General features: G+C 39.9%; 1 protein-coding gene across 3 annotated transcripts in view; it reads left to right on the top strand.

Annotated features, from left to right (window-relative positions):
• Positions 1-26,710, top strand: part of DAB2 (DAB adaptor protein 2) — a 47,659-nt gene that overhangs the window by 5,617 nt on the left and 15,332 nt on the right. The window contains exons 1-9 of one of the 3 annotated variants that reach the window (XM_054583964.1): positions 3,242-3,318; positions 20,418-20,614; positions 21,579-21,718; positions 22,358-22,456; positions 24,188-24,319; positions 24,805-24,885; positions 25,322-25,348; positions 25,580-25,633; positions 26,038-26,100. In XM_054583964.1, coding sequence (XP_054439939.1) covers positions 20,524-20,614; positions 21,579-21,718; positions 22,358-22,456; positions 24,188-24,319; positions 24,805-24,885; positions 25,322-25,348; positions 25,580-25,633; positions 26,038-26,100 — 687 coding nt within the window. In that variant the 5' untranslated portion in view covers positions 3,242-3,318; positions 20,418-20,523. Of the gene's footprint in view, positions 1-3,241; positions 3,319-20,417; positions 20,615-21,578; positions 21,719-22,357; positions 22,457-24,187; positions 24,320-24,804; positions 24,886-25,321; positions 25,349-25,579; positions 25,634-26,037; positions 26,101-26,710 lie in introns of those variants that run through there. The other 2 variants (XM_054583963.1, XM_054583965.1) reach the window with 2 other exon arrangements.

The following is a 26,710-nucleotide window of genomic DNA, read 5'->3' as shown; positions in this document are numbered from 1 at the left end:
ATCAAGAAGAAAATCTATAACCCGTGAAACAAAGAATGTAGACTACAGGCCTGCCATTCCTCAGGCGAGCTACTCCATGTCTCTGACCCTTTGTTGACTCATTCTTAGCTGCAAAACAGTTCTAAGAATGACTGATGTTAATCAGAGACTGATGCTTAGTGGAGATCACACTGTAGACTGGAAAATACAAGGGTGGAATCTAGAAGTGGAGAATTGGAAGTCTGGCTTTGAGGAGACAAAATAAGTTAGGGATGACAAACTTGGGCTCTGAACTACAAGTGACTGTGTTCATAATCCAGTCTTGCAACTTAAGACAAGAAGTATATCATCTGCGTTTCATTTTACCCATCAGCAAAATTAGTTGCCTCAAAATTCAAATGAAAAAGAGAAGCCATTCAAAATACCTCTTCAGTGCTGCTTCTTCAGAAATATACCTGCTCTAGAACTACAATTCTCTGCATAGCAGCTAAGCCAATGTTAACGAATGGTCTTGTCCTCAGTGTTCATTAGCATTAGGCAAGCCAAAATCTAGAGATGAACTACATGCAAGCTGAAAACTAGAAGACCATCTTTCCTACATACCTTGAAATGATTAAATGGAAGGGTCAAGTAGGAGAATGTGGCAATGCTTTAATAAGTCAGTGCATGCACACAAATGTTAGCTCTTAAAGTACCACTTACATCTCATGTGGGCAGGACAGTTGAGCCCTCCCGAGGTCTAGAGTGAATCCATACGCAAATGACTAGAAAGGGAAAGGGAAGAGTAACTTTAGTAAATATGTCTATATTGGATGCAGCTGCCCTCATTGTTCTAAATATTTTGCCCACGTAATCTCATTTATTTTTCATATTTTAAGTGTCCTATTAAGGGACCAAGACCTTTTCTACTCTTCTGTAATATGTAATACAGATACTAAAGTGCTTTCTGTTACCACTAGTGCTGCAGAAATAAGCCAAGTGTGTTTGAACCTCTGTCAGAGGGCTGGAATGGTCATAAGAAGTATGCGGAACCTGTTTGGCTTTGGAGCACAATATAAATTGAGACAGAAAACAAATAACTGACCTCCCCAGATCAGAGGATCAGAAGCCAGAATGGTATGCATAGTAGGCGCTCAACTATCTGTCCTTTAGAAGAGTCTCAGCTGTGACATCAACATTCGGGGAGCGGAAGTGTTATTTTTTGTTTAGAGTTTTTTTTTTAACCTTTGCCTCTAAAGTCAATATCTTAAATGCAACCCCATTTCTGAAGTAGAAAGCAAATATGTAACTGATAGAACAGGCTCTTCCATCTTTAGCTTGTTGATAATAAGGAAATTTAATAATGATTTCTGCCTGGACCAAGGGTCAACTGTAACTGAGGCTTTTCAGAAACATACATGTGCTTGAATTGAAATGACAATTTGATTCGGTGTCCAAGCTGTTTTCTGAAGGATATCCTGATGCATAGATATGTGCTTAACTGCCTGATAGCTTATAATTTGGGATTTCTGATTTATCCAGCTGGTCTAAAGTTCTCAATGACTAAAAGCTGGTTGTAATTGAAAGTTGGATGGAAATACTTACCTAACACCTGCTAGTTGACACATAGATGTCAACAATTGCTGCCTATAAGAAATTTCAAGAAATTGACAACTACTCAACTAGCATATGGTGGTGTTAATATTATTATTAAGTGTTACAGAGTAGAGTCCAGAGGAAAAGACAGACACCAGTGTGATAATGGACTTGGCCTTTAAGGGAATGATGGGAGACAGGGAGAAAAATGCATTCAAAGGAGAAGCACATAAGCAAATGCGTGTCTAAAGAATTGGAAATCTGGCTTTGAGGAGGCAACATAGGTTAGAGGTTAAAACTTGGGCTCTGAGCTACAAATGACTATGTTTGCAACCAGTCTGGTCGAGAGAGAGCACAGATGGCAGAGAGGTATCTGGTGAAATCACTTGGAAAGGAGAGCAGATTGCACTGAGCCTTGGGTGTCCAGGCAAGAACTTAGATCTCCTTTTGCTAAGCAGTAGATCTCTTTGTAAATCAAGAAGACAAAATGCTGACTCAGATAAATTAACCTGGCTATCCTGGCAGGATGAGCTTGAGTGGAGATTTCTTAGCAGTTGAAGAAAAACCTGTAGTTCATGAAAAGTCAGCAAAGTAGAAAATAGTTTCGCCTAACCAAATAATAAGAAAAAATGGAAAACATGCATTTCCCACAATGTTTGAAGTGCACTGCTCTTTACCAGACTGTGTGGGGCTGGGAAGAGTAGGTCAAATGATTCCCTGACCTCAAAACTTCATTGAGTCGGGGAAAGAGTTGTACGTGAATTGAAGCACAACCTTAGGTCCTCATGGCAACTACAGGGAGGTGGTGGGGCCGGTGGGAGACCAGAGAAGACTTCCCTGAGACAACATACCTTGAGCGGACTTTGAATGACAGGTAGGAATTCAAGTGGGTGAAGGCAGTAAGTATTACAGATGTTACAGGGTAGGGAGGCAACGTGAGAAAGGATAGTGTGTGTGAATGTGTGTATGTGTGTGTGTTTGCGTGTGTGTGCGCACAGTAAATGAAAGAAAGTAGCTTCCCCAGGGAAAAGAAGAGCTATGTATATATATACTGTTATACTGTGTATGCTCCTTGTGAATTCCTTTGAATCTCAGGTTGACTGTGAGTCTGGAATTGAACCCTGGCACCTGGTTAGTACAGAGTTGGGAAGGCCATGATGTCTGATGGGACTTCACTATAGTGACTCAGCTGTCACTGTAGGTCGGGTGCAACCAGAGTCTCTTACAGCTTAGATTCTCATTGAACCCTTTGGAGAAGATGAAGGAAGGATTTATCCCACAAATATTTTTTTTTTACCTCAAGTTTTTTAAATAGATTAAAAAATATTTTGTCATGTGTCTAAGAAAATATCAAAATAGCACTATAATATGAGTTGGCTAATTGTGAGGGACAAGAGAGTATAGCTTGTTTAGAAGCAGGGAACTGGGGTGACAATGAGTCAGGACTGGAGAAGAATACTAGAACTAAGAAAAATTGATGAGGTAGAAGAAAGGTAAGAAAATAAGGAGTAATTATGGAAACTTTAGGGTCAAAGATTTGTCTGTTTCAGTGGATAAAATCTTAGCTTTTTGCTAAGCTACAGACTATACCGTTGTGGATCTTTTAGGTATATTCATATACAAAATAACTTCTGTACTTCTATTTCCAGATAGTATATGGAGATACAAATGTTCAATTTTCTATACAAGAACTCTAAAAGAAGCAATGCATGCAACCGTGTCCTGTTTTAGGATTTGGACTCTTACTATCTCCTGCAGCCACTGGTGAGGCCTCACTATTGGGGGTGATAACAAAGTCCACTTTCTCTTGAAGGCTCACGTTCACTAAGAGTTATCCGATATTCCCTTGCTAAAGCTCTTGCAACTAGCTAGTGCTCCTAAAATAACCAAAGCCATGACACAGTGGTGGGAGGGGGTGGCCATTACATTTTCATCATATTGCTTTATTTAAATCTGTGATTCAGTGGTTTGGCCTGATCCGAAAGTGACACTGTTGTCCTCTTAGAAGATCTGGCAATTAAAAATTCCAAAGAACTCATTTGGTGCTAGAATACAAAGGTGCGTGTCATCTCTGAATTGCTTGCACTTGTGCAGGGTGAGAACTGAATGCAGATGAACATCGTGTTTCTTTCTGGTGTTTTTGAAAACACCGTTGATTTAAAAATAGAGATTTTAAGGTAACTTTGCAGAACACATCGTTGGTGTTCTTTCATAACCTAGTGTATGATGAGATTCTTCCCCTAACCGACTCTGTCACATACACTCTTCCAGGTTACAATACGCTTATGAGAGACTCCCACACATTAAATGGACATATCCCCCATCTAAGGAATGGTTCAAGTCAGTGTCATCATCTTAGAACTCTCTGTTGAGGAGGGTAATTCAGCCCTGAAGGCAAAATGTGCATCTTTCCATGAGTGATATTATTAAGGAAATAATTTATATAAAATCCCTTGAAGCATGTAACACTAATTTTGCTCTTACTAGACAAACATCTTCCCTAAAGCTCTTAGCTGTGACTGTTCCTTGCTTGTTCTCTGTCCCCTGCCTATGCCGTGAGCCCCTGAAAGCAAAGACTGTGTCCATTCTGTCACCGTGTATCCAGCATAATACAGTCTGTGGCACGCAGGAGGTGTTCAATAGACAATAACCAGGTGACCAGGTGAATGAATGTCTCAAGCTACTCATTTACAATGTTATTATAAATTTTTATTATCGAGTAAACAAAATGGGAAACTTCAGCGTGTCTTATTATCTGTGATTATAAGTAAAACAGTTCTGAGTCCTTTAAAAAAAAAACTTTTAGGTTATTTATAATGAGTAATATCCATATGTTCCTCCAGTTTATATCTGCTCAGGGCCTGAGAAAGGCAGACGAGCTGTTACTGAAATTCTCCAGATGGTGTGGCCTTTTCAAGTCCTTGGTTTAACGTCTACCAGTGGAGTATTCATCAGAGCTCAGGCATCCATTTGTCCCCACGGTGTAATCACCTGGCTAATAATAATAGTGGTGAATAGTTTCAACCTGATACATTATCCAAAGACAACTCCTTATCCTCCTTCTGTTTCTTCTTTTTTAAAGATATTTGTTAAACTGTTTACCAAAGAACTAATAAAAATTGAGAAAAATAGGTGAAACTTTGGCTTAACAGCGGATGCTTAAGGCTATCATTTTGACTTAAAGCAGTATCTGCCCAAGACACAGACACCTGTTGTTGTTTTGTTTTGTTTTGTTTTTTTAAATTTTGCATGTGCCGTTGTATTGTTGGTAAAGATGCGAAGCCCACTGGGCTTTTTAAAACTCTTTAGTTAGGGACTGCAGATACCGGCAGTTCCTGGAGTGTCAGCCGGGGAACCAACAGTAGGCCATACCCTGATCGGCTTTCAAAATCCTAGCACAGAAGAGCTTTTCCAAACCCTAGTTATCACTTACTTCAAAACTTACTGTTCATTTCTGAATATATCAAAAGCTCTTCTTCGCAGCTTTGGGTAGGCAAGCGTCAGTTCACGATGTCTGAAATGAGAGTGTCCAGAGCTTGCTGTGGGCAGCAACCCACAGGCCCACAGACGTGTTTGCTTCGTAGGCGCTCTCGGCCGTTGAGTGTAATTTCACGTCACTGAACCTAGGGTAGCTTCATGATTTTACCTTTAGCCAAAGAAGACTATGGATTGGCCTACATTTTAAATGTTGCTGAAACATTGGTCTATCTCTGAGGAATTTAATTGTTAACATACAGAAAGGCGCATGTCACTTGAATATCACTGGTCTAAACGTGTAAGAAGCAGACATCTGTATCTCACCAGGCCACCACCCTCCTCAGTCAGCGTTTTCTTGGTTCTGATCTTTCTAGTCTTTCAATAGTTACATGGAGAAACATGTATAAAATATGAAAATGCTCTCTATGCCACTTCAAGTAAGAAGCTATAATGACATCATTATTTTTTTAAAAAGATGTCCCTATTAGGTGCTCGCATTTCAAAATATCTTTTCACTTATATAAGTTTTTATAAAACTGATATCATGGAAACTCTATTTTGAGGATGCAATGGATGTCAGAATGAAGGTTATGAGACACAATGGCTTTTAACTTTTTAAAGCCACCTTTAGGACGCTATTTATTTGAAGTTTGAAGGTCACTGAGCATCATAGCTTGGCAAGATTCATATAACCTTGAGTCTGACATTTGAGATTTTTGGACCTTAACCTTTTGAGTAAAAGGATTAGTTCCCAAAAGATTAGCCAAGTATTTAAACAGGAAACCAGCAGTGTTGAATCACTCAAAGTGGCAAATTGATGCAACTGTCATACTACAAAGGCATCTGCCTCTTTGATGCCATGGCTCTGTCCTGGGTTTTGTCACCACACCATTGCTTGAAACCTCAAAGACTTCCCAGTACCATCTAGAGAAAAAATAGTTTTGTAAAGCACTCTAGTCCAGTATGACCTCCCTTTCAACCTTTCCCACAGGTATAACCCATCACAGGTCCTGTATGCTAGCCATGCTAACATAAATATCCTTTAGGCGTTGCTATCCATCACTCTTTCCCAACATATTTTCTGGGTAATGCACATTTCACCGGTCTAAAGAACTAGCTTAGTCCTCTCTTTCGCATGTGTTGCTCTAGCACAGAGCAGTGACGAGCTTATGGGTTAGACCCGTGTGGCTTTCAGTGGGCTGGAGAACTGTACTGGAGCTTCTACTCCTATCAAGGAGGGATGATAATATCTTCCCCATAGGATCAAATGAGAAAGTCTGGTCAGCACACCTGGGATATAATAAACAGTAGGTCTGGGATGTAATAAACAGTAGGCCATTGAACTTTTATGTTCAATATATTTAACTTTTAAAAATATAGTATTCCTTCTGTGTTTCTAAGAAATCTGTTTAAGCCATTCCCAACTCTGTCTTCCCAATCCACTTTACTCTCTTGTGAGCACTGATCACCTTCTGAAAGACTATAATCCCTGTGTGTGTTTCACTTGCTGGAGTGTAGACTTTATAAGAAGATAGATGTTTATTTTTCTTACTGACATATCCCAAACTCTAGATGAGTGTCCAGCACATTGTAGGGACATCAAGTTGTTACATGAGCTAACTGGCTGGCCCACTGATCACTGGCATTCAGGGGCAAATGTCATTTCCAGTCTCTAAGTCAATGGCTTTGAGCAGGGATCAATTACCAGACCCCTGTGCTGTGAACAACAACAAAAAACGGCTATCAATCTTTGAAGGTGTTTTAAATTTTCTGAAAGCATGGCTTCAAAGCAAAATGCTGAGTAACCAACGACTTTCTGTTTGCATCGTTGCTCTGGCAAGGCAGCATGTGATAGATGGCACACTCTCAAGTGTAAGGTGGGACGGTACAAGTGTTTCCCCCAAGGGAATGTCTTAGATGGAGGGGCACATGTAGAATGGCATTGAAGGTAGGGAGCCTCAACCCTGCAAGGGAGTGGCCCTGAGAAAGAAACGACTCATATCCCGCTTCAGATCGTGAGCTCAAAAAATAGAACTCTTCTTAGGTTAGAGGGACGAAGGAAACTTTTCAGTGGTGTTGCTCTCACTGGTTTCCTTGGTGGAACTCATTTTCCATGTAAAGTACATTGCTCGTTCACACCACATTACTACCATAAGCATATTCCCAGCTTCAAATGTCGCTACACTTGAAGGCATCTGTCAAGCGTAGGAGGCCTTGATCATTACTTTTCTGAGGATTTGTCTTCACCTCCTTGCCTGAAATCGTGAGTCTTTTTAATAAAGTTTGGAGTAGGAATGTAACAGTGGCTTTTAAAGGTGACGTGTCTTTGTGCAGGGCTATAGAGTTCAGCCAAGGAAACACATGATCGAGTTGCATTCTCTGATGCTAAAAATGCCCACATAAGAAGACTAGAAAATAGCAGATGCCACAGTGGAGTGAATCTGTCTGAAGCTTCAGGGGCCAACTCAAGTTACTTTCATTTAATGACCATTACAGAGATCACAAAGAGAGGCTACAAATGGAGCTCCTATCTCATCACTTATATCCATCCCATGTTTTCCTTAAGTATCCACATGTCAATTACTTAGCAGGCACAGGATTTTGCCACAGGTCATTAATGGTGCAGAGAACGGACAAGATTACTCTGAACCTAATGAAACATCTGCTTAAATATTATGGGGGTTTTTTTTAATGAACCAAGGAAACTTCCTTTATAGTGAGTCCCTGATGTTGACATTCTTCTGTCGTCTAAACAGAAGCCTCTTTGTCATTCCATGTAAATGGGAGTACATCATAATGGGCCAGGAGATCTCAGGTGAAGTCTAACCAAGTGGCACACAGTGCATAACAATTTCTGTTTGTACATCTGATGTTAGAACAATAGACCCAAGTGATACCCCCATGATTTGTCAGTTTGAAAAGGTAATGAAACCCTATAGGAATGGCCCATACTCAACAGGCCTGGGCAAAGAAAGAACCCTCATTCATCTGCTCATTCTGGAATGTCTCCCCATGGTAAAGCAGATTTTTTACCAACCTCTTGCCCTAAAGCCAAGCCTTGGTCATTAAGTGACACTTGTGACTTTGAGTGCTAGGCAGGTTTATGAATAATGCCTTAATGCAAAGGACAAATACACAACACAACTTCTAGCCAAAGCTCTGAGAAATAGAAAACAGAACATTAGTCATATGTTTTTAGCACAACTATTAGACAATACAATAATCTCGCCATTAATGTAAGTCAAACTCATTCATCACAGAAGGTGCAAAGGTCACCCACCATTTGATTCACTCTAAAACTATCTGCAGCTGGAGATGATTTTGAATAACACATTTTAACAGACATAGACATAGGTCCAATATATATCTTGATAGTCTAGAAAACCAGAAAAACTAGATTGTCCTCATATGTAAATGTATCATCTCAAATAAGTTAAGCCCTTTGGGAAGCAGCAGTTTCTTTGGCACCCTATGAACTGATGATTTGTTTTGTTGATGCATTTATTACCTTTTAAAATATCTAAACAGACTTGTTTATCGGGTTAGTGGTATAACATTTATAAGAAACAGCATATTGTATGGAATATTACTTCACAGTAACATCAAGTTGAGATACTATAATATCTAGATTAAAAGTGAAAAAAATAATGTTGGGTTTGAAGAAAAAAATAGCACTTTTCTAATCTCTTCAAACTCATCGGTTAATGCCATCTTAGGAGCTCTTTTTTTTTTTTCTTTTTTTTTACAAAATGGTGAAGGGGGAGGAAATGAAATATTCAAGACTTGGGCATTTGAAAATGTTGTCTAATGACATAACAAGGAAAATTTTCTTAGATGTCCTATTTTTATGCAGTGGGTACAAGGTTTGATTTGTCCCCTCCCCCAGCCCTGGAAAGATTTTAAAGTTAGAAGAGAAAGAAATACAGTGGAATATATGTTAGAACTCCTTAGATCTCAGAATAATCTTGTAGAAATCTGTATAGATTAGGGTGATATCTCAGGTCTTTGCTTCTATTCTTTGATTATTACAACCAAGAAGGAAGACCAGTGAGCTGTACTTTTATTTCCTAAGAACTCCTACCTTAGTTTTCAGAAACACCAACATCCATCTTAATTTTATCTGTAGAAGTCATTTAAATGACTTGCCAAAGGGGATTTAGAAACTGACTTCCTGAAAGCTTCTGTAGATTAGTAACAATGTTTTAATGTTTAAGGTCACATAAGAGTGACATTTTCTTGAAAGCTCTACTAGATACAAGGGTCCCTGAATTATTCTCCCTAACTTGCCAATTGCACTCTGTGATCCCTAAGACTGATGTCTAGACATGTGTGCAGAAAGGAGGATTAATTCATGGTGATGACTTAAATGATTGCAACAGGTCTAATTCTGGTCACTTTAACTTGGATTTATATATAGAATTCGTGCAAGAAAACCTGTCCCACTTACTTATATTTTATAAGCAAAAGTCTATATTAAGTGGTAGGGTTTTTTTAACTGTAATTGGAACTGCCTGTGCTCATTGAACACTGCAGTGAATGAACTGTACACAGATATTTCAGTACATCAGAACACTTTATTGTTCAAGGTTGTGGTTTCAATTGTGCAGCAATTAAAATCCCAGATCTGTTTCATTTAGCATGGGTTAACGTGTGGCTGTTGATAATTTCTTCATCCTTCAGTTTAAAAACGCATTGATTGACTCCCATGTAATTATTTGGTCCAATGCTGCTTCCCAAAGATGAGAGAGTAATGACAGAGCGCAAGCGTAGCTCTGGGACCCGTGCTTTTCCTCCACTTTGTCCACCGCCCTACCCCCCCATACTCTCTCTGCAGCCACTGATAAGTATAACCACATGCACCGTGTCAAAGCAGGTGGTCTAACTATTTCAGGATCTTTTTTGTATCCTGTAGCCTAAATTTTTAAGATTCGAGTAGTGTTAATACATCACCTCAAGAAGCAAGAAAACAAGTTGGCAGATTCACCTTTCTGCCTCGAATGCCAGAACCTGAAATTACCTAGGGATTTCTTACCTGCTGACCTGTCTACTTTGGCCAGCAACAAAAAAAGTAAGCAAATGAGCCTATATTCTTAAATCTTCTAGAAGAGCTCCCCTGGCTTTTTAGATAGCTTTCTGGAAACTTCCTAACCGTCAGTATGCTAGGGCAGTGGTGTCAGGAGGGGAGAGGATTGGTTGGCAGGTTGTTGGGTCTCTGTAAACGTGAAATGTTTAATTGACTCCCATGACTCCTTTTTGTTTTGTCTTATTTGAGAGCAACTAAGTCTTGTCTAAGGGAGACGAGATAAATGAAGAATCGCCCTTAAAGTGGTAATTGATGTATCAAGCACACAAGATGCTAGTAAACAGTAATGGTTTAAAAAAGAAAACCTATTCTTAATGGGGTTTAGTAGAAAGGCCACCATTCTTCTTGGAGATGAAGCCTCAATGCCCTTTGGCATTGGACATCTTGCCCAACTAGAATAGATTGTATCAGATGTGGAAATGCGAGCCAATGGCAATTTTCTCATGGAATGTTACTGCCAACTCTAAAGGGTAGATGGAGCACTGAAACAAAGGACGTATTCTACTGCTAAGACTACCTAGAACCCAGGGACAGTATTTTAGAATTGGATAGCTTGAACTGATCTTGTGTAGTCTATACAACATTTTCATGGGTTTGGTCTACATACAGAAATGTAACAAAAAAGAAGTTCCACCCGCCTTTACCCACTTAGTCTATACCCTCCAGTTCGACTACTCTGTTCTGACGTCACAAGGCAGCTGGGTTCTTCTCTCTTTAAACTCTTTGAAACAGCATGTATCTGAAATGTGAGTTGCAAACAGGTACAGAAATACTCAAGCAATAGCTTGGAGGATTATGTAAATGTGGGGCTCTGACTGAAAGGAAAGCTGTCCTGGGATTTAATATAATTCAACCAAGCTCTTTAAGAACAAACCAAATAGCAAATGGTGCTTCTTGCCCTGGTTTTTGGAAGAGGAAAAGTTTAAGATTATCTGCCTTCTTTTAAAGTGCCCTGATGTGGTTATAATATAAAATGATGTTCTACTGGTGTTTATAGTTTCAATGTTCAAATGCAGATGCTTCTAAATAACATGCTTTTAGACTCTTAACATCCACATAGATCTTCAAGATGACTATCTAATGGCACTTGAATATAATGGAATGTAGTTAACAGTTAAGGCTTATGTGTATAAGCATTGTAGGTGAAATCAGAGAAATTCTAGTGAATAAACTATTATATTCTGATGTCTACATGCTAGATATACTGCACATCGTATTGACTTCAGGATGATTTCATTTGGGAACTTGATGTTGTGCATTCCAAGAAAAAAACTCCTTAGACTCACTTATATAATTTATTTAATAACTAGCTTAGAACTAGGTAGAGAATTTAGTCTTGGTAGAAGCATCTACCCTAACTTAGAACGGATAGACTTGAAAGCAATGAGATATTTGCATGTCAGTTTAGGGAAGTATAGGTAGACACCAGGGAGGCATTGTTAAAAAGAGTGCACACAGTGCAGTGTACTGGCCTAGGAACCTACGGGTATACTGAGGGCTATTTTCCCTCACCTTGACTTCTCAGCTTTTTGACCATCTTTTCTGCAAAAATCAAGCATAATATCTACTGTACCTTCAGGTGCCAAATTCAAGGCAAAAGTCATGTGTTTACTGTGTTTTTGTACCAGTTCCATAATGCTTCTCAAGTCACTCCCCAAAGGCCTTCCAATAGAAAATTTCTAGAGGCTACATGGTAGTAGTAGCATTTTTTAAATAACATTTAAAACCCTGAAATTGTTTATGTAAATTTCTCATTCTTCAGGACTCTCCTTTCCCTTGGATTTAGGATGAGAGGGAAGCAGAATGAAGAATAATATCCTATTTTACCATCTAATTAATTGTATAAAATAGAATTCTAAATTCAAATTTTAATTTCCAAGTACTCAATCCAGTTATCAATGACCTCCATAGCCTTATAAAATCTTCTTCCTTCCTCATGCTTTTTGGTAAACTTCCTGGCAACTCTCACTTCACAACTAGAAATACCAAACCTACGAAGGCCCCCTTCTGTCCTTGTCACTGCGGCATGGTGTGTCCCCTGCCTGTGTCAGAGACCCAGGGTACACCGGTGTGCTGCCACTAAGCTGCCATGGGCGTTGCCCACAAGGGCTCTGGTGACTGGGACAGCTGCTGCCATCGCTGGTCTCTCAGTGGTGTCTGGAAAGGAGGGGATGTTCAGCAGAGCCCTGCCATGTCCCCACAGGCCCCGTGGTCACACAGCCCTTTCGGTGTGCTCACACATGCCACCCACCAGGCACTGCACAGAGGCCTTCCCAAAGTATCGAGGTGTCTTTTAGGCTGGCTGAGATGGGAACCCTGACACCTGAGCCCGGGTGTTTAGTCTAGACTTCTTACTGTCCACCATTCTCCAGCCACACAGTGTTTTCCTCTCCTGCACCCCTCCACCCCGTGCTGGGCCCCTTCGGTCCACTGGCCACTTCCCAGAAATGCCTTAGCTTGCTATACAAACTTACCAGCTGGCCAGCTACCTTTGAGCCTAAAGCCCAAGGTATATGGGGAAGGGTGGCTTTTGTCAAACCCCTCCCACTCTCCAGAAGCCATATTATCCTTTGTCCCAAAGCAGTGAACTCCCAATAGCCTTTCCTCAGAATTCATGGGAATCATTCATGGCTCCTTCCACAGGTGACTTGACACCTTTCTAATGGAAAGAGGAGTGGCTAGTGAAAATGGACTTATTTATGACCTTGAGCTCAAGGATGCAGTCATTACTTTGCCAATCTCTCTTTTCCACATGACAAGTACAAAACAGACAGCAGCAGATAAGGAAGCAAATACTGTATCATTAGGAAGATCAGGGACCAATAACTCCAAAATGCAGAGCTCTGGTACCTGGGCTGAAACATACTGCACACTAGACCAGAAACCCCCCATTCCCATTTCTATGCCAGGACATACCCACATTACTGACCCACCCTGATCACTTGCGATGCATGGAGCACATGTGCCATAGCCTCGTTGAGCCATGTCCTCATGGTCTCTGGTGTCAGCAGAACCCCATCAGAACATAGCTCAAACAACCCAGTGCTAGCATGGTGAAGCAAGGATGGAAACATGATTTCTGAACCTCCCAAACTTCAATGTCACTTCCTTCCTTTTGATGAAGTCACTTAAAAGATATAAAGTTGGATTTCAGTTTTTTTGTTCTGTTTAGTCTAAACTAAAGGAAGTCACACTTAAGAACTGGGATGGAATGAGTAATTGGCTGGCATATTAAAGTTGACACCGATAGACTCTCTAACATCAGTTAATCCAATCACAAACCTTGTGTGCCCATCTTCACAAAAATTCCTCATGGTCAAAAGACCTCAGGGAGAGTCCAACTCTACTCTATTTTATAGAGTCTGAATAGGTGTAAGGAAGGATGCTAGACTCAATCCCCTCTGCATATCTTGGTTCATGTGAGCATATTATCTTGTGCCCCACTTTCACAGAAGGCTGGAGTAAAGTCTCATTATGAGTCTATATTTTCTACTTTTTCTTACCCTAGTAAAGTGTTCAAAGTTGTCATTGTACAGAAACAACTGAGTAATATGATTATAAAGCTGGTCATAAATTTAATACTTCAGTTCAACCTGTGAACAATTCTCAGACATTTCTAGTGAATTGGTTGCATTGCCCAGTCTAGAGAATGGACTTTCATTTGGATTGCATAAAGCTCATTTTTAAAACTAAAGCTCTCCAAAACACTCTTTGGGCCTGGTAGGAGATATTCCTAATAAAAACTTATTTTAAAAACAAAATGGGTGGGGGTGAGTACAAAATTAGGAGAGGTCATAATGACTCAAGAATATTGAAAGTTGCCAACTCAAGAACTCAAACTTCCTATCATGCTTGGAAAAAAAAAAAAAACAATAACAAAAACATAAAAGGCCATGCACTGAATAGTAGAGAATGTACTGAAATAAATTTGAGTTCTTTGATCTGTGAGTTGCGTCTCAAACCTAGCCAAATGCTTTCTTTCCCGCAGCCAAATCAACATTAATGAACCAGTTTGACCAAGTAGGATGCCAGCTACCTAGGCAAGAAAGAATCCAGCAACAATGTATAATTAGACCACATAAAATCCTTTTTCTGTTTTGGTTCAGAAAACATCTGTGAAATTCCATGTTCAAACTCTTCTGCTAAAGCTATTTTCTTGTTCTTTGCTTGGTATATCTACTAAATGGAAGTTCGGTCTCTATGCAATGGGCTTTGTACATCCTTCTTAAAACACAGTTTTTTTAAAAAAAAAATAACATATAAGCTCTAGGAATAAGACAGTAGAGTCTCATGTTAAGATCTCAATTTATTTTGGTACCAATTCTATCCCCAGTCAGCTATGTAACAATTGGATAAATATACCCTCTTTCCTGCCCTCAGTCTCCTGATCTTTATAATGAGATGGTGGGACCAAATTATTACCTGGGTTTCTTCTCACTCAATAGTCTAACCCATTTGCTATTTGTTTAAGGGAACGAAGGATTGCAGAAGTAGACCATTGGGCCTCAAACTTGTCAGTACATTAGAATCATCTGGGGAATCTTTAAAATATATTGATGCCTGCGTCCTTCCCCCAGAGATTCTCATTTAATCGACTTGGGTGTGGCATGAACAGTGACATTTTTAGAGCCCCCAGTAAAATTTCCCCCAGTGATATGAGCTAGACTTCTAAATGGCCGGTAGCAACAATACAGGCTTATACTTGACTCAGGACCAGTTAGAACAGATGTCTCTGGATAACTTAGAGCAGATTTTGTTCCCAGAGTCCTGATTCCATCAGAACCTGCCTTCTGTAGGCTCAAACCCCGAGTCGAACAGGAAGTGACTCCAACATTGGCAAATTCTCACTTTTTCACCTGGGCCTTACTATTTAAAGCAATACATCCCTCCATGTTTCTATTTACTAGCTGTTTACTTCTTGGTCCCAGTTGTTCTGAAATTATTTAAACACTTGCTGTGGAAAAGCAACATTGGATGCAACATAAAACTACACAATGCATAGAACCTATGCAATCCAGCTTTAATTAAATCACAGCTACCGTTTGGTAAGCGCTTTCTAAATGCTAGGCATTAAGGCCTCTACATAAGTTCTTACTGATTTTTTATAACAACATCTGCCAGAGGTGAAGAAATAAATATTAGTTGTCTCTGCCAGAGAGCTCAAATATGGCAAAGAGCTGACTTGGTCCCAAAGAGAAGGAAAAGCTTCTTGGTCCAGAGCTTTGCATGTCTCTAAGTCCTGCAGCCTCTCTTCCAAGGGTTAAAAGCAGCGACAGGTGCTGTCTGTAAATGCCTCACTGGTGTACACCTTCCGGACTCAGACTTGTTTTGTTACAGTGGCCCCTGCAGCTGTGTCAGCATTTACGAGAAAATCTGCTAAGGACCCCTTTTCAGGGGGCCTCGGTATAGCCTCATCTCCCCAGCTAAACAGGCTGCACCGATCTTGCTGTCTGCTCAGCTTGGCCTTGGCAGAGTCGAGTCAGCCTTCCGAACCACAGAGGAATCCAGCAGTTAAGGGAGAAAGGTGTTACATCAAGTTTCAGAAACGGCCTGACTTCACTGCATCGTTTCGGCAACCTTCTTCTCAAAAGGCTACTTTGAAGATAGGGGTGAAGGCTGTGTACTGCCCTCTGGACCCTGAGATCTGCCTTGGAGGTTAATATTTCACGTGTCCCAATGCAGTAGCTCAGCTGAGACAGGCATAAAATTCCGAAGGACAAGGCAACACATTCTCTCACCGGTGCAAAGTACTGGACACTCTTGTTAGAGATGTTTATGTTGCTTTGTTCTTGACTCTCCTTAACTCCCTTTCCTGTGTCTATTTATGTGGCTCTTCCTGAAAAGTTTACTGGTATCTTAGTCAGTGGGATTATGACTTTGAAAGCAGCTTATAAAACACAGGTTAAAAACCGAGGAGTTTAAAAAAAAAAAAAAAGAGTAGCAGCATGTACACTAGGAAAAGAAACATAGATCATGTTCAATTTTGAGCCCAGCCACTTATTAGCAATTGGTCTTGTGTTGCCGAGCCCATTCCGTCATTCATAAGCTAGAGACACATTCTATTTCATAGAGCTGTCAGGAGGGATGTTTTAACGGTTCCGTAGGTGAAGTGTTTGTCTCATTCCCCTGAACACTAAAAACAGATCCACTACCATGTTTGGCATGGGTCTACCATTCAGGAAGTTTTAAAGTCAGGTTACTTACTCCTTTTACCAGCATTTTGAGACTGACCAAGCAATTTCTTCCCTAATTAGGGTTAGCAGACAGGCTGGGAGGGAGGTGGCAATCTGGTGACCTGATAGGGCTTTAGACCCGTGGAATTACTAATGTGTGTCATTGCTGATACCAATGCATTCCTGCTGATGGAAAAGATAAGCAAGAATAAGGAAGTGCCAGCCAAGCTGGTCCCTACACAACTCTGTCCTTCTGCTGAGCATTCCAGGACAGATGTCTCACATGCATAACTTTTCTGGCCAAACAAACTAGAGCATATTTTTCTTAGTGCAAAGGACACAGTTGTCTGAAGATGACTCATGCAGGCTTCTGGTTTACATTTTTCAGAGCCTTCTCAGAAGAGATGTTGCAAGGTCCAAAATCTCTCCTAGTCATCTGATTCTTAGGCCATGGAAGGGGGAAGTCCCCACGTTCCTTCAAGGAGGTTTGTCAAGCCCCAAAATCCAAATCAGATTATCTTCACCCAAGTGGAAGCAAATGTTATTGACTTAGCAATGTCTCATTTACAACTTTCCGTTCTACATTAGGCTTCAAAGAGTCAAGAATGTACAAAAACTCTAGATCCCCAATTCGTTCTAGATGTATTTTCTTATTTCTCTGCTCAAACTTCTAATGAAGGAAACAGCCCATCCCTAAGAATTAGAATCAGCTAGGTTTGGATGGGGAGCTCTGCATGTAGCCCTTTGTATATGTCTTGAGCTTTAATATGCAGCTATTACCTTAAGTAACATTCATTGCACGTGTTTCCCAATTACTGTTGTGCTCTTGGTCAGAAGGTTCCCCAGGACCAAACCCGATGGATAAGAAAGCTATAGACTTCCTAGTTGTCCTACACCCACTTGTTCCACCTTACAATTTTTTTTTTTAACCTTCCTAGAGCTTTAAAACAGACCCAACAGCTTATGCAAACAAGATTTTTTTGTTTTTAAAGCTACACCTTAGTTTGGGAAAGTAATCAAAAGAAGTGATTAGGGAACCTTTTGACCCTAATATCCCTTTTCCAGGCCCAAATCCTTTTCAAAAATGAACTTATTATAAAACCTGTTGAAGGTTTTATGACGCAATTAACAATTCTGTTACACTGTTGGAAGAATTACATATTTGAATTTTAAATATGAAAAGCTTCGGGGAAAGGTCTTATCTATGGGCTTCAGGGACAGTGAGGTAACTGGATAGGCAGGCTGTGAGGGGTGAGGGAGCTCAAAATTTTGAGTCAAAAGATAAAATGTGCTCTAAAAGAAGTGAAGAACTTGGGCGTGGCACACAAGAATCAAAGGGAAGGGAATTGAAGATAAAGAGGGGTAAACAAAATATTTGAGTCTCACAAACAAAACAAAAAGTCTGTTATCTTTGTTCTAAATTCAAGGGATGCCCCACCACAAGACTATGCAGGAAAGCTTCCAACATTATTCTGAAATTTAAAAGAACTGCATTATTGAAAAAGAAATCCAGATCATCCCAATTCAACATGCACAAGCCATGGACTAGAATTTCAAGCTTTGCTCATGGGAGCAAAAAGTTGGGGGGAAAAGCTCACAAAAAAGTGTAAGTGTCTCATGCATGCAATCAGACACCCTCAGAAGAGTAAAGAAGAACATAATTGGATTTGGTTAGGAGACCCATAAGCAGTTGAAGTTGACTTTCTGAGACAAGAATTGAGACGAACATTCATTTGAGGGGAAGGGTGTATGAAAAGGCACAGGGCAGGAGACCACCAATTTTAGACGTGTAATCACGAAAGGATCGTGAGATGATGATTATAGGACTACAGGGTCGCAGGGCATGTTTTCCATATTAGAAACGGCCCACAGGGGAGAAGGCAAGGACGCAGAGGCTAAGGATGAATGTCAATGTACAGCTCCCTAGATCAGAGTTCAGTCTCACCTCCTGATGTTATTAATGTGGGTAGTATCTCTGAGTTGGAGTAAGTCCTCTGAAATTAAGGAAATGACTATTGGCTTCCTGAAATTGGAAGAGTGTGGGTACAACGAGGAGATTTATCATCTCACCAGGAAACAAATTATGGGAGCCATTGAAACCAATCAAGGCATATAAAAAAGAGGTGCTGTATTGGTCTCCTAAGGCTGCCATAACAAATGACCAAAACCTGGATGTTTTAAAACCACAGAAATTTATTGTCTCACAGTCCTGGAGGCCAGAAGCCCTGAATCAAGATATTAGCAGGGTTTTTGGTTCAGGTGGCTCAGAGAGAGAAGCCATTAGGTGCCTCTCTCCTTGCTTCCAGTGGGATCCTTGGCATTACTGATTTTTAGGAACATCAATCCCATCTCTACCTCTGTCTTCCTATCACCTTCTCCTTTGCGTGTCTCTGTCTCGAATCTCACCTGGCCTTTCTTTTAGAAGGACATCTGTTATGGGATTTAGGGCCCTCCCTAGATCCAGGATGATCCTAACTCAAGGTCCTTAATTACAACCACCAATACCCTTTTTACAATAGGGTCACATGACAAGGTTAGGGTGTTAGAACTGGACATATCTTTTGGGGACCCCTAAGGTATATGATAGAACATCTCTGTCACTAGTATGAGATTTCCCAGAAGAGATTCATCAGTGTCACATTTGAGGAACTCTGGTGTGGGGCCAGACAGCCTGGGCTAGGTCGCTTGCACTGGTGTTGGTTACAACCTCTGTGCCTTGGCTTTCTCTCAGGAAAAGTAAAATAACTCTGTATCATAATGCTCAGGGTCACTGTAAATGTTTCAGAGTTAATACAGGTAAAAGGCTGACTGTGCTTGGCCTCCGAAGAAGTCTTGAGTAAAAAGAGCTTCAACTCCTCTACTATGTAAGACATTCACCTGCAGAGAGACTTCTCTCTGGCCGCATACTAGTCAGGTATCTTTGAGCAAAATTAACTACTGAATCTCCAAATGAAATTTCAAATAACATTAAGCATACATAGATTTATGTTTATCTACATATGTGTCCTCTAAGACTATCAAAACAACAAGAACTATTTAAAAACTCATGGCGGGGAGAGATTAAGTACTGACCATCAGGAAATTCGTTGACATTCACGAAGCAAGGAAATGCAACTGAAGCTCATTGGTGGACTTGGCCCTTGAATTAAAAAGCTCAAATACATGGGTGTAATAGGCACAGAATTAAGAGGGCCTTTTTGGGAGGGAGGAGTGTACTACCAGCCCGTGGGTGGTCTTACCAGGATTACAAAACTGTTAACAGTCCATGTAGAAAGTTAACCTTTCTCTAGTTCTCATAGGAGCTGTGCAGAAACTGGGACTCAGGGAAGTGAAAAAAACCTTTTGAAACATTAGTTCACTTCCTTGTGCTTACAATGACTCTGCATTTTTCTGTTTTACTGACTGTGATACATGAGGAAGCTTTATGACACCACACCCACAACTGTTTTGAGGATAATAATACTAAATAATAGCATAAAAGTATTCACACTCAGTGAATTGGGCAACAGATATTCCATGAATTCATTCTCTCACTGATACATGCAAGTGTTAAATGTAGAAAATGGATGTCTTTTAAAATATAGTGCTTAGCCCTAGAGATCATATGCAGAATCCTAATATATTTTAAAAATTAATATAAATACAATAAAATTTATAACTCTACTCTTGACACTGTCTTTATAGTTCAAAGATTTTTTTTTTTAAGAACCTGAATTTATAATACCCAGTTTCACACGGCAGCCACAATTTTCTCAAGCTCAGCATTCAATTTATTTCTATTTTACTATGAAACCTTATTTTTCCATGTGTAACACATTTTGACCCCCATCCTTCATACTAGATTCATATGCCAAAGAGCCAACACAAACAACTTAGCTAGATGATCATTAAATGTTACCAGATACCAATTGATTAAAGAAAAATCTCGTAAACACCTTCTTTCCATTTTGGAAACTACAAAAGGAAACACTCCTATCTACTCCCCTGCTTTCAGCATTTAGTCTCATAGAGGAGAAAGAGCAAAATGAGCCTGAATCACTATGTTCACTAATCACTAGCTGCAGGCCTACTGTGGCACAAAATCTGGGTTTGCTGCGTTATGATCTCATTACTCTAAACTCTGCCTACAGGTAGGTGTCTGCAGTAGGTTATGTTCATTTGAGACTTCTCCATCGGGGACCTGCTGGTGTCACTCAGTGTCTGCTGGTGCTGGAGTTTGCTGTCTGCCTTCTTGCCATGTCTAACGAAGTTGAAACGAGCACAACTAATGGTCAGCCTGACCAACAGGCTGCCCCAAAAGCGCTGTCGAAGAAGGAAAAAAGGAAAGGTATGGAGAAATAAACCCTCCTTAGGCCAATGAGGGGAGCTGGGGGTGGTTACCTGTGGAGAAATAAGAAGTTCAGAGTAAAGTGAGAGCTGGCCCTGCCCGTGTTTCGACCTCAGTGTAGTCTCAAGAACCCCCAAGCAGGAGAGTTAGAGTTTGGTTCACTCCACATGCAGGCCGCGTCTCTGAGCCCTGTGGTTGCCCCAGCCTGGGTCCTGCCAGGCAGGCAGCTCACACACCATCTTGTTCAGCTGACAAGTGCAACTACTGATTATTGTATGGTTATCTTTCAGTAACCTATTTATCACTTTGCTGTTTTGTAAAAATCAAAATCTTTCTTTTATTAGACTCTCCTTTTTGGCCTGAGTCCCACTAAAAAGTGCCAGAGTTCTTGATCATCCATAGTTTGAGAATGTTCTGTGACTCGCTTGACTTGCGCTTCTACACTTTAGTGATGGGAATGAGACTGTACAGGCTTTTTAAAAGAAGCAAAAGATGTTATAAAGTTGGGATAATGATCTTAAATGATTTTCAAGGAAATTTACCCATAATTCCCTTCTGCCTTATTGACAGTTCAAAATATTAGTAAATCGTGTGGTGCCTTATTTTTCTTTTGTTATAAAACAAAACCGTTATCCTCCTTATATTTTTTAAATATTTTTAAAACTATAATGAATATGCCCACATCCCACCTCGTGTATTTCCTTAAGTTTTCCATAATTTCATCCATTTTGCACCTTCGAGAGTTCATTTTCTTTCCACCCCAACATCATGCATAGCATTACAGAGCATGATTTTACTCAAACGATGTGAGAATAAGGTTAGAATATTGTACACTTAGTCCCTCATAGTGTCATCAAGATTTATACCACTCTGATTTGGAGACTCTGGAACACATTTGATTACACGTGGGGTTGATATTGAAATACTTTTATAAACTTTATCCTATATTTCTTTCTTTTCACAGGCTCAGAAAAGACAGATGAGTATCTTTTGGCCAGATTCAGAGGTGATGGTGTCAAGTACAAGGCCAAGCTGATTGGCATTGATGACGTGCCAGATGCAAGAGGGGACAAAATGAGCCAAGATTCCATGATGAAACTGAAGGTAAAAGGGGGAAAGCCGCTTCACCCCTGCTTTCCGCAAGAGTCCAACGGAGGGACTGATGTCAGAAGTGTGTCTTTACCTGTATCTCAATTATTTGGAAGAGAAAACATTTCTAATCACAGTGCTGACCCAATAGCATCTCATTCTCTGAGTAGCCATGAGTGTGTTTGCGTATTCTGAATGCTGTTCTAGTACAGCAGGGCTCTGCATGCCTTTCCCTTCGGCAGATCCATTTTCAGCCCCGGAAGTATTTAGGTAAAAGTCAAGACTGTACTTGGAAATGGGTGTTTTTTCATGTTAGCCTTTTGGTTTTCTGAACTTTGGAAGTCTATTACTGCCACCATGTGAAACTACTTAAATAATGCGAGTTAAAGAAGACAAGGCCTAGAAGAAACATCTTTGAAGATCTAGCCCAGGCTTCTTGTCTTTACTAATGGCTCTTCTGAGGTCAAGAGAATTAGAAGGGGTTGTCCTGACTCAACGGCTTCTATTCCATCCTGCTGTCTCTTATGAAGGGTGCCTAAGCCTTTCAGAGATGGTAAATGAAGCCAACAACAAAGCTGTCCTTTAAACTTTTAGTGTCAGAAGCATTGTAGGGTACTTTTAACTAAGTTTTTCTTGTTTTTCCAACCTCCTCAGGGCATGGCAGCAGCTGGTCGGTCTCAGGGACAACACAAACAAAGAATCTGGGTCAACATTTCGCTTTCTGGTATAAAAATAATTGATGAGAAAACTGGGGTAAGAATTCACTTTCACTGACACTTTTCTGACATTGGAGTTTGACAAATAATTTACAACTAAGTTTTAGCTCCCGTTTTTCCCTGCCTAAAAAAAGTGCTATTTATTACTTCTTCGGAAGTAAAGGCAGAAAACAGGGTAGGAGGTGAGGGGTCAAGACACTTTATTTTGAAATTTATTTCCTCTACTAGATGGAACTTCAAATCTATACACACAGGTATGCTATAAATATCATTTGGATTTTTTTTTTTTTTTTTTTTTGGACCCAGGTACAAGGACTAGATTAATCCTAACCTCTGGTTTGTGATGCTATTGTGATGTCTATGCGTGGGCCTCATTTTAACATACAGGGGTGTGCAAAAGCAGGTTCACAGTTGTATTTAATTAATAACAAATAATTAATACACAATGATACAAGAATAAACTGTATCTTGCATACCCACAACTGTAAACCGACCTTTGCCCAACCCTGTATTGAACACATGAGAACTCATTGGCTAACTTAATGCTAGAATATTACCTGTAATACAGCTACCTTTCTTTTCTTCTTTCTTTTTCTTCCCTCCTCACCCTGCAGATGTAACTTTGATCATTTTTTGTTGTTGCTGCTGTTCTTCCATCATGTATGAATATTCTTGTTTGCTTGTTTTTGAATCTTATCAAAAAGCTATCATATTTTAAGTCTTCTGGGACATCTGTTTTTCCTCTATTCAAGATTCGTCTACTTGAAATGTTTGTAACTCATTTTCATTGCTGTCAAATACTCTGTTGTATCAAGGTACTGGGGGAAGACTTCCCGTTGCTATCCATCCCTTCCTAGAGATATTCTTTATCTAATATGCAAAATCCATTGGCCAAGCTTATGACACTGGGACCCTGGTATGTGCTCACTCGCCTGCTGGTCCTCCTGCACTGCGATGACCATTCTGCCTCATCTCCCAGGTCTTATCTTCCCAAGCCCATCAGAGAATGGACACATATTCCCCTCACAAGCATTCTCTCACTCCTAACCCTTCTAAGATACCCAGGATAAACGTTTTCGTGGCCTTAGGAGTCAGGAAACAAAAGTGAAGACACATTCTGACTACCTACAAATATTCCTGAAGAGTTGAGCCCTGCTATGTGCTTGGAGGGACCAAAAGAAAGGGGGAGGGGACTGGAGGGGAGGGGACTACTAACCCCTTCACATGTAGTCCCTGGATATCTAAGTGAGGTTAAGAAATACTTGAGGATAGCATTTGGCAACTTCCAGAATATACTTGGGATAATTGTTCTAATAATACTTTGGTAATTGTTCTCTGGCTACTCTGAGCCATTGTCAAAGGAACCATGTGAACAATTCTCTAGCTTAGTTGTACCATTCACTTGAGTTTGTCTTGAGCTGGGAGAGTATGCTTAGTTGGAAAAGGTTGTATGTCGCATCTTCACTTTAGAAATTCTTGGTCTTCGAGTCCTCAGTCCTTCCTTGCTATGTGGCATCACATCTCTGGGGGAGAGAGGTGCAAGTATAATTATTTCAAGAAGGGGCATTCTCCCCCCTTTTGTTTGCTACTCTTTGTTCCTTTTGGAACCTTTCCTAAACAAGATAAATATAACCTCTAGTCTTCAACCAGAGGTAAAATTTTTTTTCTTGTAATGTTTTAGCTTTTTCATTGATCTGATGCTTAGTGGTGCTAGTACAAATAGATTCTAGCTTTCCCAGAAAATCATTTTTTCTGGTTCCTTTTGCAGGTGATAGAACACGAACACCCAGTAAATAAGATTTCTTTCATTGCCCGTGATGTGACAGACAACCGGGCATTTGGTTATGTGTGTGGAGCAGAAGGCCAGCATCAGTTTTTTGCCATAAAAACAGGGCAACAGGTAAGCACTAAGCTTTGAGGTATACCTGGAGGTGGACTTGTCCTCAGTGGAGCTTAAGAGTATCTGTGACTAAACTAGAGAGCTTGCTAGAAACAACTGGAGATAAGAAGATAAACAGTGGCTCAAAGGATTACTATCTTTATTGGTCTAAAGAATCTTTTTTAAATGTTGTTGATTCCCATGGACTATATGGCATATGGATTATGAGAATGGCTTTTCCAATGAGGTCGATGCTGATTTTAGAATAACAGTGAATTTTTCCTAGAAATGCCAAAGGAACTTGGAAGATCATCATGGCGTTTCTCATTTTGTATAAGTACTTATTAACCCTACTGTGGGTCCTGTGTCTGGGGGTGGGGGTCGTGGGGGGATGCAATCCCTTGAAACAGGGGAAGGTAGCAAGGAACTGTAAGAGAAAGGGAGAAAACAGTACTAATCAGAACTGATGATTAAAATATTGATAAATATGCTTCCTCTTGCTTCAGGCTGAGCCACTGGTCATTGATCTCAAAGACCTTTTTCAAGTTATCTATAATGTAAAGAAAAAGGAAGAAGAAAAGAAAAAGGCAAGTACTACCCAATACAGTCTCTATTAAACTTAAGTCGGTATTCAAGACCATATTTGAACATTATATAACCATATAGCCTGTCTGGAGAGCTGGTTTCTATGTGGCTCTCCAAACTGTAGAAAGTAGAGAAATGTATTGTCTGTTATTCCCAATAGAGTAATGGGTGGGTCTTATCTTTAGGCACCTCTGATTTCCAGTCCCTAGCACCTGTCGTTTTTCCCTACAAGCTTCACATTGATTCTAAAGACTATGCAAGACTACCATGTTTAAGTCCAGTAACTCTTTCAGTATTAATATGAAAAGGGCAGGGGAATGTAGGGCAGAGTTAACATGCAAGAGTCTCTTGTTTATGCCCACAGGTCTGTTTGTTCTTTGACTTAACTCCCTTTAACTGTAATTACTAAGATCACTGAATTTGTGTCCTTTTTTTCAGATGGAAGAAGCCAAAAATGCAGTCGAGGTAAAACTGCACCTCCTCTTCTTGTGAATCGTGCGTGTGTGATGTGTAGAAGCCTTTGTTTGCTGCCTGCCCAGCATGCTTCCTTTCTGGCTTATCACTCTGTTCGCGACCCTCGGGTCATGGGAGACGTACTTGAATGATCAGTGCCAAAATTATAACGGCTTAGCAAGCCAGTGCAATAGGAAATTAAAACTCACTGACTAAACCCATAACTATTTGCCGTCTTTTCAGAATGGAAACGAGGCCCTAATGACTCATGATGACCAAGCTAACAAACTGAAATTGGTATGTATGTGGCTTTTTATGATTCTTACTTACTTGAACGTGGGTTTTACTTCCTGTAGATGTTGCAAATACAAACTCTGTATGAAAACCCAATTGCAATGACTATTTCCCTGAACATTAGCATAACATTGATATCAATATACAAAGTAATCTTTTTAGTAAACAGATCTGAATCTAATCCAAATTATTTTTAAAGAGTTTGGACCAGATGGATTTGTTTGGGTATCTGTCTACACTTCCTGACCTAAATAGCCTAATATCAAGTCTGTATAAGTTAAATGAAAATCCAATTGTGACATCTAGTTTCCTAAACTTTAGCTTAGTTTAGGAAACAATTACGACAATATACAAAGTAATCTTTTCGAGTAGACACATCTGAATCTAATCCAAAATACTTTTTTAAGGCTGTTGACCAGATGGATTTGTTTGGGGACATGTCTACACCTCCTGACCTAAATAGTCCAACAGTAAGTGTCTGTTTTTAAATTTGCAATGTAATGGAAATGACATCTATGACTCAAATTGGCATTTAACCAGAAATCTTGAGCATCTCATTGAAACTTGGAAGGTGACGGCTGATTTTTGTTTTTGTTTTTGTTTTTGCATAAAATGTAAATGACTACTAGGGCAAATTTGCATCTTAAGTCACCATGGGAGCCTATCAACACTAATTCAGATATATTAATATTGCTTCGTTAAATCTGAGCAACAGGTCAGGCAATGTAGTCCTTCTTGGTATTACTTAGGATCAGAAGGAGGGGCTAAATAATAATTCTTGGCATAAGCCTACTTGAAGGAAGTATGTTTGTTAAATGATTAATTGTAAAGCCTCCTGGCCTCTCCATTTATTTTCTATTCTTTCTCTTGCGATTTAGCATAAGTGTGGTGTGAAGTAAGACTTGAAACAAATGTGAAGCTCAGTTGTGTTTTAAAAGTTTCTCATTTTTTTACAGGATATTATAATGTATCAAATCTTAATGTTGATTGATTCATAAGAACTCTGTGAGCATAAAATAATATTTTCCTTTATAGTTAAGGAAATTATGATTCAGAAAAATTACCCAATTACCCAAGAAA

This window comes from Pteronotus mesoamericanus, unplaced genomic scaffold, assembly GCF_021234165.1.
Source record: "Pteronotus mesoamericanus isolate MK-2021 breed Mesoamerican mustached bat unplaced genomic scaffold, CSHL_Meso_final contig_75, whole genome shotgun sequence".
NCBI lineage: Eukaryota > Metazoa > Chordata > Mammalia > Chiroptera > Mormoopidae > Pteronotus > Pteronotus mesoamericanus.
This window is presented reverse-complemented; position numbering and strand designations above follow the sequence as displayed.